Consider the following 14300-nt stretch of genomic DNA (forward strand, 5'->3'; position numbering starts at 1 on the left):
CATTGATGCTTTTGTCCCATGACACACAGATACTCACGACTATGTTTCCGCATGAACTGGATCAGATCACATTGCTATAAATTTTAAAAAGAAAGAGAAAAGAAACATGAGTACAGTGACCTCTGAGTAGTTGTGTTTATCTCCAAAAAAACAGGTTGAGTTTCCCTGATGAACAAGGAGATACATACAGAATACACAGGCTGCCCTGGCACGCCTTTAATGCCCTAGGAAAACAAAAACAAAGCAAGTAATTGGTATGTGAACTGGAGTCTTCAGTGATAAAACAAGAGAAAACAAAAAAATCTTCTTTATTGAGAGCACAGCTGGCAAGGAGTGCTTAAAGTATTCCTGAACCCAGTGGATTAATTACAGAGCACTTTCCCACTCACAGCAAGGGTATAAACTTTTTTGTTTCAGTGTTAGGTCAAGTAAGCAGATGTCTACCCCAAGTAAACTGAATTATATTTCTAAAGTGATAGAAAGTAATGAAACAAAAGTACTTCTTAAATATATTTGTATTAAAGATGCAAGACTTAGAAAAAGGCATTTCTATAAGAATGCTTAAAACTATAAATAATAGTCTTTCCAAAGGGTAGCTCTATGGAGAGGGATTTATTGAGAATTCAAGGGAACAGTTACATTACAAACCAAGGAGTCTAAAAACCAGAAGGTAAGATACAGCCTCTACATATGTGAAAGACCCAAAGATACTCACATAGCAAAATAGATATTGTATGAAAAAGAGCATACACCCTAAGCTCCTACGTGCTGACATGCTATGGAGCAGGGAATGCAAATACTGGGGTGAAGTGAATCAGGGAAGGCTTCCTGAAAAAAGTCAGTCTTCCTTTCTTAGCAACTTGATCGAGCTTTTCTCTTTTCCCCTTCTTACTTCCTTTTATCAGGATCAGGCTGCTTTTTGGTAGTGATTCTTACTATATTTGCACACACAGATTTTGGCGTGGTGGGGGGCAACTTATAATTGCTAATATGTATATTTTAGAAAAGCACTGTTACATGTTTATACATGTACAATTTCATTGACTCCCCCACCCCAGGAAGTTCAACCAGGGATGTCAACATAAAAACCTATGTTCTAAGTAACTGAAGTTACTTCTTCATTCATCCAACCATCCATCTACCCACCCAACCATCTAATAATCAGCTACACATCTGCTGAATGCTTAGGTGGCCTACTATATACTACTGATGTTAACCAGAACTGTTGCAGCAACCCTGATTGCACCCTTTGGGGATGTACAGATATAGATATAGATATAGATATAGATTTTTTACACAAATCAAGAAATTATGCCTCTTACTAAAAGATGCAGTCTTAATCTACCTTTTCTAAGTCATGGCAGAAAGCAGGAAAAATGTACAACCCTTTAAACCGAGAGATGACAGTCTCCGGTTAATAGGGTAGGTGGTCCACCTCTTACAGAGAATTAGAACCATACCCTGAAAGAGGGAGCTTAAGAATAACTTCAATTTGCATTTCCCTGATGATTAGAGACATTGAGCATTTTTATATGTTTGTTGGTCATTAGTCTATCTTCTTTCAAAAAGCTTTTGTACCCCCATAATATTCTGAAATTAAAAAAACAAAGAATAACTTCAAGAAAGTTCTTAAGCAGAGACTGAAGATCAAGAGCCTGAGACAAAGCAGCCATATTCCAATCCAGACCAGCTGGGCCAACCACAAGAGCAGGATGATGCAAGTTCCTCAGATTCCAAAAATGAGATATACCCAGAACAGAAGAGCTTAGCCCAGAGACTAAATTCTCACTCACATGACTAAGAATATTCATTCATTCCTTTATAAGAAAGAAAAAAAAATTATATCAGAGTATCTTCTATAATTTAGATGATCCTCATTCTACTGTGGATTCAGTCATCCACAAAACCATCCACAATTTTTTTTCTTTATAAAGTCTCAGGTTCAAGAACCCACACAAGTAATCAGAAGTCTTCATAAAACAGTCACAATGCACAAAAGAAAGGTAAACTTTTTACCCACTCTTTACACAATGCTGCCTGGGCCTCCTCCACAAAACGCAACTGCTGGCACTATTGAGTTCTCGCCTGGATGTGCTCGTTAGGGGAGACAGACATGTAACTAAACCATTACAACAGCACCAGAGGCACCAAAATGGGGAGGTGGTGTTTTGTTGGTGGGAGTTGTGCCTGACTCTGCCTGGAAATTCTTCCAGAGGTGCCCTTCCTTTTATAAAAGATTCAGAGTGGAAAGCTGTAGTTGTATTTCCAAATGTCTCTATGGTCTAAATTTTAAGGATAAGATGGCAACAATATGGTTTTGAGAAACTATCAGCCTGTTGTGCATGAGGAAACTTTGCTAGGGACACCTTTGTGAAGTTTATACAATCCCATTCCTATTTTTAAAACTTCAGTAACAAATCACAGTTAATAGCTAATATTTACATTGCACTCAATAGTTTATTAGAGTGATCTGATCCTTATGTTTACCTTTTGAGGTAATTAGGAATCCCCATTTAGAAATAAACTGAAAGAACCAGTGACTGGCCCAAGGACATATAGCCAGGAAGAAGCAGAAGCTGGACTTGAACTCAGTGCTTTCTGACTTTAAACTCTGAACCCTTTCCACCAAACTTCCCAGAAACCAGTATACCCTACTTAGTTCTCATGTCTCAACACAAACTTACTCTCCGTCCAGGAGGGCCTTGGTGTCCTCGAGATCCCTCTTCACCTTTCAAGCCTACAGTGAGCTGCAGATAGAAACTTACATTAGTTTGAACATTGACTATCCATGGGGAATGACTCAGTTGTAATGAGACTTTGTAATTTCTTAAAAATTGTTTTGAAAAGACAGCTGCTATTAATTCAAGTCAGGTAAATTGCTTACTTAATTATTGGTAAACATCCATTTCCCTCCTAGTCTCTTCATTTAGTGACATAATTTGCTCTGTGCATTTAAACCTAAATTAGGGATAAACAGGGATTGGTTCTAACAGGAAAAGCAAATAGATTAGGGCACACAGATACCTAAGAAAAAACTTCCCATCTGTAAAAGATCAAATAAGAAAAATGACTCCCACACAGAAAAGGAGATGGGCGGGTCATGTCATTCCCATACCTCAAGATAATGGATATGGATGCTAATAAAATTTATCCAGCCAGATGGACGATACTCATTGAAGTGCATCTCTTTTACACCTGATGGTGACCGTGGATATTGCACTCAAACTTTAAAATGGAAGTATGCTTATCTTAGCATTTTGTTTTTAAGTAAGCACTTACTCTGCACTTTGCCAGTTAGAAGGTCTCAATAGCCTTCCTTAAAATGAATATCCCATAGACCTTATTACAGATGGCAGAATCATCAGAAAATCCTCAGGGACACAGTGAAAAGAGTCAGCTTCATTTCTAGGTACAGGGTTAGTATTCTGGAATTAATATATGCCTTCGGAAAGACGGAGGACACAGATACTGCTTAGAACAGCAAGTTAGCAATTTGTAAATCTTTAGAGTAGTTCTGATTCATGGAACCATATACTTTTAGATCTGAAAGTGACCTTAAATGTCACTAAGTTCAACTCTTATGTTATAGAAATAGAGACCTTGGAAAAGGTACGTTGCAAGCTAGCAAGTGTCATCTCAAATGTCTTTGAGTTGGATCAATAACCCACATTTATTATTCCAACATAAAAGCCAGAGTCTGCCCAAGAAATGTTATTATTTCTAGAATTATATGCCACTTACAGTTAGTCCCCTAAATCCTTTGGGTCCTGGGGCCCCAGGAATTCCAGGATCACCAACCTCACCCTAAAGATTCAGATATAAGAAATCAAGATGTTAAAATATTTGCCATGAAAAAATATAAAATAGTCTCTCCAAACTGAAACTTAATTGACCTTATAACAATTATACTTTATGTATATAGTATAGCAATTGTTATTGCTAATATAATGTTAAATGTCATTTTTTTCCTCTGTCATTTGAGAACTAAATCATTGGTACTCTTAGATATTATCCAAACTATTTTTATTTCTAATAATACAAACATTGATATATAAATATCATTTTGGTGGCTATCTAGTTACTAAAAATATCCAAATAAAATGCTTGAAAACCAGGGAAAACATTTGGAGTATTGACAACATAAAATACTAAATAAGGGATTACTTTCTATAGTTAGGGAACATTTCTGAAAAAGTTGGAGGCAAAGATAGTTATTCTGACTTTGGTGGCAGACTAATTTTGACAGTTACTTATCAATATGCTTATTTCACATTTATCAGTAAATTAAAATATGCTAATTTTCTTCCTTTATCAATAAACTAGAAAATCAGTCTTTTACAACAAGGACTTTTTGTCCTAACAATTATTTGGATAGTCCATTCTTATACCCTTATACTTAAGAAAGAATCTCTTTTGGTAATTCATCAATTAAAACCACTTTTAAGAGTATTAAAAATTAGGTGTTTTCCTATAGTTGATTTGGTTTGATTAATTACATATTCTATTTTTTGGCCCATATTTTGTATTTTAATTTGTGTACCAACTATGTGCACAGAGGACACTGTTCAGGACACTTTTTTAAAAGAGGAAATCTTAGTACAGAATTCCAGAGTCTAAAACAGATATAATGTGACCCTCTCTGGTTGAAAAGGAAGCTATGTCTTGTTCTACAGCAAAAAGATGGATTTTGATCTGGTAAACAATGAAGAATTCTGGAAAATGTTCAATCAGGAAGGAGCACAATTAGGCTATGCTTTTTTAAAAAAAATATATCAAGTGACAGTAATGTTTGGGATTAACTGAAGCAGAAGGAAGAATATTGCAATTGTTCAAGTAAGAGGAAGTTAAAGTCACAATAATGAAAGAAAACAGCAATAACTGAAGTCAAGAATATTGAATGAGATCACCAAGGCAGAGAAATCAAGAAGAGGACAGAAGACTGAAATTGAGAGGGTATCTGCAGGGAGGCTTTTTTTTTTTTGAGGTAGAGTCTCACTCATTTGCCCTGGGTAGAGTGCTGTGAAATCATAGTTCACAGCAACCTGAAACTCTTGGGCTCAAGTGATTCTCTTGCCTCACCCTCCCAGATACTTGGGACTACAGGGGCCTGCCACAATGTCCACTATTTTTTTTTTAGAGACTTTTTTTTTTTAGAGATAGGGTCTCATTTTTGCTCAGGCTGGTCTCAAACTCCTGAACTCAAGCAATCCTCCTGTCTCAGCCTCTCAGAGCGCTAGGATTACAGGCACGAGCCACCATGCTAAAGGTAGGCTTTTAAGGCATGGGGCAGGAAGAAATTAAGGACACTACAATCTTTTTCAATATAGAGATCCACAGTGGTCAAATATGGTCATTTCTTCATGTAGCTTGAAGAAAACAGCTGCTTTCCCTTCTTCCCCATTTCATTCAGACCTACAGTCTTAGCTCAATTCTCAAGTGGAAGGTTAAGATCATGGTAATTTCAAAAGGGCATATGCACAATACCTTCTGCCCCATATCTCCTGGGAATCCTCTTGGGCCCTATAATTTTCAACAAAGAACATAACGTAAATCAACACACCACTTCTGCAGTGTGATAATATCTTCTTATATTATTTAGGTTTGAGTTACCAATTAAAAACTAATTGATTTCCATATTTACCTTTACTCCTTTCCGTCCCACATGACCATAGCCTGGGATGCCAGCGTCTCCCTGCAAACACACCGGCTCATTTCAATTTCTTTTCTTTTTTTTTTTTTTTCATTTCTATTTGTTAAAAGCAAAAATTAATTGTAATCTATACTGCAGAGATGATGATGTCAGAAGAGAAGCACTGAGGACTTCCACGTGGAACAGGTCTAATCAAGGACTTTGAGCCCTGGACCTGCATGTTGCTGGGTTCTCCTCACTTCCTGCTGTGTCTTCCTGATCCTTCTTTGACCAGCTCTGCTCTGCAACCATTGCAGGGAGCAGAGAGATGGCCATTCAGAACCTGTGCACTCAGTGACAGTTTCTTGCCTGGAAAATTAAGAGCTGGTCCAAAGAATACAGGTGAGGAATTCCTCCAAAGAAAAATTATAAATGGCCAACAGACATCTAAAAAAATGTTCATCCTCACTAGTAAGCAAAAATATGAAATTTGAAACAGTGACGAGGTACTATTTTTTGTTAATGGTAAAGATGGAAAAAAGTGACAATACCGGTCATCATGGATGCTCTGAAACACTCTCTTATATAACACAAGGATCTGTATGTTGTTTGAATTTTCCTAAGGGCACTTCATGGTAGTGTTCAAAGCCTTTATTAAACATGTGCCTATCCTTTCTTTTAGCTACACTACTTCTTGAAATTTCTATGCAGAAATTAATTATGGTTTTATCCAAAAATTCAGTTAGGTACATGCATGTTCATTGCTGTGCTACTTACAAAAGTAAACTAAATGTCCAATAATAAGAGCCTGGTCAAAAAAACTAAGCTATATAAGGTACATCAGTAGAATATATTGAAGCTGTTAAAAGTGGAGTCGGGAGAAAGATGTAATGACATAGAAATTTGCTTATGATACATTGTTAAGAGGAAAAGTAGAGCGAGCTCTCCATTTTTTTTTTGTTGTTGTTGCTGCTGTGTTTTGTTTTGGTACCTTCAGGAAGTTAATGATAAATATCTCAGATGGTGAGATTATGGGAAATTTTTATTTTCTTCCCCCTTTCCGATCTTTTGTGCTGAGTAAATTTCCTTCTTTCCTTCTTTCTTTGCTTTCTTCCTTCTCTTCTTTCTTCCTCCCTTCCTCCTTTCCTTGCTTCCTTCCCTTCTTCCCTCCCTCCTTTCTCTTTTTCTCTCCTTTCAGTAATGTATTTTCAAGTTAGATCACAAAAGAGACATTTTTAAGACTATTAAATAGCTGGACCATTCTACAACCATTTAATGTTATCAGTAGAAATTGCAGTGAAGGAATATTGAAGCCTTTATGGAGGCAATGAACTGCAGCATCTAGCAGCAAGTCAGGAACTTGCTATGCCCTAATAATTTGTTCTCCTTTAAGCCCCTGGGTCCTTATGTTTATTCTTTTCTTTTTTTGCAACTTTCAAATACTGGTATATAATATGTTGTTACTGACTGCACTCATACGATAGATCTCTTGAGCTTATTCCTCCTGTCTAATTAAAATTTTGTGTCCTTTGACCAACATCTTCTCCCATCACCCCAGTCTCTGGTACCCAGAATTGGACTCTGTTTTTATGAGTTCAACTATTTCTACATTTTACACAAAAGTAATATCTCAATGTATTTGTCTTTCTGAGCCTGTTTATTTCACTTCATACAATGTCCTCAAGGTTCATGTTGTCACAAATGACTAGATTTCCTTCTTTTTAAAGTCTGAATAGCATCCCATTGTGTACATATACAATATTTTTGTATCCATTCATCTGCTGATAGACACTTAAGTTGATTTCTTATCTTCTTGCCTATTGTGAATAAAGCTTGTGCTTGATAAATTTTCTACAGTATTTGTGCATGTTTGTAATAAACATCATTATCATGGTTGTCATTATTATTATTATTATGAGACAAGTCTTGCTCTGTTCCCTGGGCTAGAATGCAGTGATATCATCATAGCTCAATGCAATTTCAAATTCCTGGCTTCCAGTGATCTTCCCACCTCAGTCACCCAAAGTGCTAGGATTACAGGCATGAGCCACTAGACCTGGCCAATATATTATACTATTTTAAAAGAAATAAAATAATTGTACCTATATTTATTACTCTATGAGCTGAGCTGAGACATTACTACAGCTAAAACCACAAGGACAGAGTGCAGGGCTAAAAAAGAGATGCCCCATATCTTAGCCCTAGACCTCTATCTCTTGTTGTCACTAAGTTATGTAAGAAGGAGAGAAAAATGGCTGGTTGTATTTTCCAACTGACATGCATCCATATGGCCATATGAGTTGTTAAAATATGTTCTAACTCATCCATTATCTCTCTGCCTACTCTGCTTCTCACTCATGCCATTCTCCCCTACTTTGACAGACTAGCTATAGAATGAGAGTTGCCGGGGATAGAAAAATGTTCCCACACTTTTCTAGATGCTGAAATACCTTCCATTCCCCAGGGACTTGAGCCAAGGACATCAGCCCCTCCTCTTCCCCTCAGGACTAAGAACTTAGAATTAGGGAGTGTGAGGGTTTCAAAACCTCATACCTGTTTTCCTCGCGGTCCATCTTGCCCTACTGGCCCTGGATCTCCAAGAATTCCTGGTTCTCCCTAGTAAATAGAATGAAAAGAACCACAGATCAGTAAACTCAAACCTGGCTCCATAAGAAACAGTTCTGTCCACTGGAAGGAGAGGTTCAAGGTTCTCAGTGAGAAGTCAAGGAGATGGGAATATGGCATAAATAGGGATCTTCCAGTAGCTAGCCGGGGGCATCTAGCACAGCCCAGCGCTGGGCTCATGTACTGCTTTCCCAGTGTTGTAAAAAGACGACAGGGGAAGGCAAAGAGTAGCAAATGGACTTCAGGGAAAGTTGACTCGTTTGCTGATGCATTTACCCATCCAGCAATTACTTGTTGTCCTAGAAAATAAACTGTTGAACATGACTGTGCCCTCACCAAGCACAGTCTGGGTAGAAAGACAAATAATTAGGCAATTATAATATTGTGTGATAAAGTTCAGGGCACTATGGAAACAAGGAGAAGGGGAGTCCAAATCAATTTGGTAGGCCCAGGGAGGCTGCGTAAAAGGAAGGAGCAGGGAGGCTAAGGCCTGTACGTTGAGTTGTATGAGCTAGAGGAAGGGTCCAGGAAGGGGAGAGAGTAACCTAGGCAGAGGGGATGCTTAGTGAGAAGCCTGGGGCAGGCAGGCAGGAGGCACATGAGCAGTGAAGCCTTAGAATGAACAGGGCCAATATCAAAGGGCCTTTCTCTCCCACCTTTATTGTGGTATAACTGAAAAATAAAATTGCATAATTGTAAGGCCTACACCATGATGATCTGATGTCACAATTAAGTTAGCTAACATGCCTATCACATCACTTTTCTTTTTATTATCTTTGCTTTGTGTTAAGAACAGTTAAGATCTACTCAGCAAAATTTCAAGTATATAATCTAGTATTGTTAACCCAGTCACCATGCTGTACATTAGCTCCCTAAAATGTATTTATAACTATCCTAAAATTGGAAGATTTTCCCTAGGGTAATAGGAAAGGCAACACCCAGGACATAATTTGCAGGACTCGTGTAAAAGAAAAGCTCAGGTCCCTTTCTCAGAAATGTAGCGATTCAAGACCCTGACAGCAGAGCATTAGATTAAGCCTTCCTCAGTGAGTCCCCAGAGGTCACAAGGTCCCCCATGCCATATAACCCTGACCCCTAAAGCTGAGGTCTTGGGGCAGGGGGCTGCTGCAAGGTTTTGAGCAGAGAAGTCAGGTTCCATTTGCTCCCTGATTTCTCCATGAGAGCCAGTCAGAGAACCATATGCACACATGGATTTGAGTTCTACTCAAATCTACACCCCACCTACTCTCCACCCAACTCAGCCACCAAGTACATTCCTGCAGTCAGGAAATCAAGGAATTGAAGAGATTTTTTTCAGACTTCTTTCTGATGGGTGGACCACTGCCTCTCTAGTGCAGCAGAGAGGTGAAGCAGCAGCAGGGAGAAACCAGCAGTTAGAAGTTCTTTGCTCAAAGAAAGGAAGAGCACTGTGAACACATGCCGGTGGCTTGCTGTTGGTGTTTGGATTCAATTATGTGGGGAACTAACTCGAAAGTCAGAAAGAGAGTGGAGGACTTTTGCTCTCAGTATTAGAAACCCATAAGAAGGAACATTTACTTTTCTGCCCAATGCTCCAGGTTTTCCGATGCTCCCTTTAGTTCCCACTAGCCCAGGAGAACCCTGAAAAAAAAAAGAGAGAGAGAGACCCAAACATTGGCATTGTAGCAACTCTTAGAAAACCTATTAGGAATGTTGGGCTTTTCTTCATGTCATTCCAAACAGCTCCTTGATGCTCCTTATGGTCCAGCAGCCAGGGCAGAGGCTGGCCTCGGGACTGAACCAGATGACTCGGGCTCCAGCCCTCATTTGAGAATCACAAGTTTTCATCTTCAGGGATATCGCTAGTCCATATGGGTCTTTCATGAGAAATAGAAATGGCACACTTGACTCAACACATGTTATCTCTAAATGTGGGGAAATTGCCATAATGCACCGGTATTGTTAGAACAAGACATTATGCTGCCACCACACACAATGGCACGCAGAATATGGTTCAGTTTCCCAGTCTGAAAATGGGCAAAAGTCTCTCTCACACACATGCTAGGAATATGTGAACATAGAATCCCTTGCCTTCTGAACTCTAACTGTCTAAACTGAAGAATTGAGCAGAACATTTTTCATACAAATCCTCACCATCCAAATGCTCATTACTCACTCAGGGAACAAATAGAGTCAGATGATGAATTCAAGAGCTGCACTTAGGAATCAAATAGATTCAGGTAGCACGGGGTGCATGGCCACTTTTGAATATCAGTAATCAATGGAGATGTATATGCATGGCACAGATAATTTGTAAAAGTTTTTTAAAAATCAGAATCAGCTTTCAGGGAAAATGTTCATGACTGGACAATATTCTTCCAGAAGCTTTCTTTAGGCTGATGGAGTAAGTTTGTGCTTTCTAAGGAAAACCCCAGGGAAGGAGAAAGAGGAGTACATTAGCTACATATAGAGAATCTGAGTTGTGTTAAAATTTTGCCCCAGATAATCTAAAAAGGGAATAGGACATACACAGATGCTATAAAGTCTATGTGAAGATGTTTTACAGTAAGAGGAAAATAAATGCTGGAGTCCCTGAGCCTAATGCATCTAAGTCACCCACCTGCGGTCCTTTGTGCCCCTGTCTTCCTTCTTCTCCTTTGCTGCCAGGATTTCCACTTAAGCCCTTTTGTGATAACAAAAGAAATATAATGTAGTTATGTCAATAAAAACTTATTTGCTTAGTTAGTGCTTTTGAAACATCTCATGGAAAAGAGATGAGCCACCCTTTTAGAAGGCAGCCATTTACCTCAGAGATAAGCAGGTATCAGAAGAGCCACTGAAGCAGACCAGTGGACTCCGGGGTCCAGATCTAATGTCCTGCCTGAGGCTGACCGTCACCCTTCACCCTCTCCCATAAGGGGAAAGACAGATAGACTAATGGGAGGAAATAAAGCTGTGAGAGAAAAGAAGTAAAATGCCAGCAACGGTCAGATGAATTCCTGTATGGGGCAGCTCACCTGGCCCAAAGCACTTATCAGTGTGGAAAGCCCTCTGCAGCAGAGCCCTGCCAGAGGGATCAAACTGTACGTTTCTGCCACATTCACCATCAAAGGCATGGTCCTCATTCTGTTCTCTCATATAGAAGGAAAAACTAGAGGTGAGGTACCAGTGATGTTTCTCCTCCCAAAGCAGCGGCTGCTAAATGGCCCCTGGCTGTCCAGGAGCTGCTGGGTGAGCTTTCATTCACCTCCTAAGCATCAAAGGACCTTTGAGTATCTGAGGTATCTGAAAAGCACCCCACCTCAGAAAGCCTGGGGATGGGTCTAGGCTGATCCCAGGGTTACTCAATCTACTTCACAGTTTGTTTCAGAGACTCACGACCACCCAAAAGAATTCCAATTTCCTGTCAATCTCAAACATTCTAGAAGAAAAACAAATTCCTTGGAAGGGTTTAGAATAGGCACATCTATAGAAAATTTCAGGCATAAGGTGGTTTCCATATAAAGTGGGCTTCATAAGGGGACTAAGAACCCATATCTTATAAAACTATTCCTTAGGGATGACCACAGGGTCTTCCTGGAATGGAAGAGAGTGAAACAAAGACGGCTTGACTTCTGATGGTCGTATTACTGATGATATGGTGATGAAAAATGCAAAGGGCTCGCGTAAAGCCTTACTGGTAATCACTTCAACAGAGTTAGCTTTAGGTGAGTCAAGTAAGAGTTTCCACCTTCTAACTAGCTCTCTTTCATGGGAGTCCATGTGCAGGGCCTCTCTTAATGGAAAACTGAGATCAATGTATTGATTGTGATATCAATCACTAATATAATGGGAAGGTATTAATCACTCATTGTTACTGTGTGTGAGCACAAGGGAACAACTTTCCTCTACAAAGGCTTATGACTGAGCTACAAATGTTAGAGGAAATTTGATGGAACAAAATCACCCACCTACTCCATGTTGGGGAATAAAGCATATGGCAGGAGAGCAGATCAAAAATGTCTCAGTTATTTGTTTTTATCCAGAACTGCCTACCTTCTTCCCATCAGAATAACTTCATATTATTTAACAATATTTACAAAATATTTCAACGCACCTGTGGGCCTTGCAATCCTTCAGCTCCCAGTGCACCCTGAGGCCCAGGATTTCCTGGTTCTCCCTGATGAACAAAAGTTTTCAGTGTCAAGATTTTCTCCACATAGTTCCCTTACAGATTTTCTCTTTAGAGAACTTACAGAGAAAGGTTATAGGTACTGTTTTGTCTGTCCCACCCCCTACTTGCCCCATAAATGCAAGCTTACTTTTTATTCCAATAAAGGAAAGTCAGTCTCTTGCAGTCAATTTCCAAAGCACATGAAAAGCAGCGAAATGTGCATTACTTGGAATTGTACAGGTTCTGCCTGTGCCCGGGCATCTGTGAAGGAGGCTTTGCCTTAGGTCTGTCCTGTTCCTGGGAGCTGCAGTAATGCATGTGTGTGTTTCTTCCTAATCAATGGGGATCATGTACAGTTCTGGGCACTTTCTACAGCATCCTTGTCAAATGCTCCTTTTATCCCAGCACCATTGCATGGGGGAAACATCCTTGGTCCCATCTACCATAGAGGCCAAGAAGTCAAGATTACTCACTGGGGCCCCTTGAACTCCTCTTCGGCCTTCTCTTCCCTAGAACCAAAAAGGCAAAATGTTAGTGTTTAAGTGTGTAGGTGTCTGGCTGGAGGGGTTTCCTGAGGCAAACCAGCCACTCTCGTTCCCTGATTGACACCAGTAACGAGAAACTCACAGAAATAATTTTCCTGAGGCATTTTCCAAAAACAAGTTTAAACACTGGGCACTTAATTATAGACTAACATTTGGGGGATTGATTGCAAACCAATCTAAAAGTCATTACAGATCCAGGTTCAGTCTCACAACCTCTAACAATGATCCAGGAGGCTGTTTGGAGAATCAAACACCCTGAGGAAACTGTCTTCTACATTTCCTTCACCAGCAAATCCCATAAAGCTCTGTCCGCTCCTGGGAAGCTTCTTACCAGAGAAGGGAAAGGTCACATCCATCTCTCTCTGCCCTGGGGCCCTCTAACTGCCTCTTGGGGAGAGTAAAACATTTCTAAAGATGGGCCCACTGGGGTTTGTCTCTATGGATTCTACAAGGAAGAAATGGCTGATGGGGTCTGCTCAACTACATAGTGGTCCAGATGCTACCGCTAGGTTCAGTGGAAAAGAAAAAAAGAAGAAAAGACCTGGCAGATCACTGAAGCCCAAACCCATGCCTGTCCAGAAGCAGCTCACATAGCCAGCTCAGGCCCTCCATCTAGTGGCTGCCTAGCCACACCCTCTCCTTTCCAGACAGTGGCCAAGCCCTGAGATGATTCAGACCTAGATCCTAACTTCCTTTACCTTAAACAGCAAAGATAAAATCTGCTCCCTCACACCTGCCACACCCACACCTGTCCCAGCATCTTTGAGAGAACTGTGGAACATCTCAGCCAGCAATTCACTTAGTGTCACGATAAACTACAACTGCTTTACATACAAAATAAATACTTAAACAGATTGTACCCTTTCACTCTTCAGAAAGGTAGCCATGGAAATTATTTCAGAAATACTGTTTTCTTTCAACTGCCCACCTTACAAGGTTTTTTAGAATAAACTAACTGACCAAATACCAGCTCCACCAAGTTGGCTAATAGTTAAAATTTCTACCTTGAAGTTTTCCCCTTTAATTCAAGGTACTTTTTTTTTTTTAAATTCAAATACCTGCAGCTGTGTCAAATTCAGTGCCTGCCTTACCCATGGTAGGCACTGGCACAGAAGGTTGCCATAGAAACACTGTGACTCGTGGGCCCTGTTCCTGTGTCCCAGGCTCAGGGATAAATTTGGTTGCAGACAGCAAGCTTCTAGACCTCAAGACTGAGTGAGGCTCCTCGTGAGCTCTGGGCTCTCGGGTCCTGTTAGAACAGGATGGGGAGCTAACTCTTCTTTGAAGAGTTGTAGTAAATGCCCATGAGAAGAGGTTCACAGAGGTTCCCAGCTCACACACAGGACCAACAGGATGCCATATGTAAAAA

The 14300-nt window shown here is 39.9% G+C and overlaps 1 protein-coding gene and 1 non-coding gene across 2 annotated transcripts in view; one reads left to right on the forward strand and one right to left on the reverse strand.

The window, feature by feature from the left end:
• COL6A5 (collagen type VI alpha 5 chain) overlaps positions 1–14300 on the reverse strand; it is a 112090-nt gene that overhangs the window by 58454 nt on the left and 39336 nt on the right. Inside the window, exons 20-30 of the mRNA XM_023512866.1 lie at positions 12860–12895; positions 12330–12392; positions 10854–10916; positions 9812–9874; positions 8183–8245; positions 5642–5692; positions 5485–5520; positions 3742–3804; positions 2685–2747; positions 189–224; positions 38–74 (exon numbers count right to left, since the gene is read on the reverse strand). Coding sequence (XP_023368634.1) covers positions 38–74; positions 189–224; positions 2685–2747; positions 3742–3804; positions 5485–5520; positions 5642–5692; positions 8183–8245; positions 9812–9874; positions 10854–10916; positions 12330–12392; positions 12860–12895 — 574 coding nt within the window. The remainder of the gene's footprint in view (positions 1–37; positions 75–188; positions 225–2684; positions 2748–3741; positions 3805–5484; positions 5521–5641; positions 5693–8182; positions 8246–9811; positions 9875–10853; positions 10917–12329; positions 12393–12859; positions 12896–14300) is intronic.
• On the forward strand, positions 13991–14124 carry LOC111725809. Its single transcript, XR_002773779.1, has one exon. It is a non-coding gene; the product is annotated as a small nucleolar RNA SNORA5 (small nucleolar RNA).

The sequence above is a fragment of the Otolemur garnettii genome, unplaced genomic scaffold, assembly GCF_000181295.1.
Source record: "Otolemur garnettii isolate 467f Iridium unplaced genomic scaffold, OtoGar3 scaffold00002, whole genome shotgun sequence".
Taxonomy (NCBI): Eukaryota; Metazoa; Chordata; class Mammalia; order Primates; family Galagidae; genus Otolemur; species Otolemur garnettii.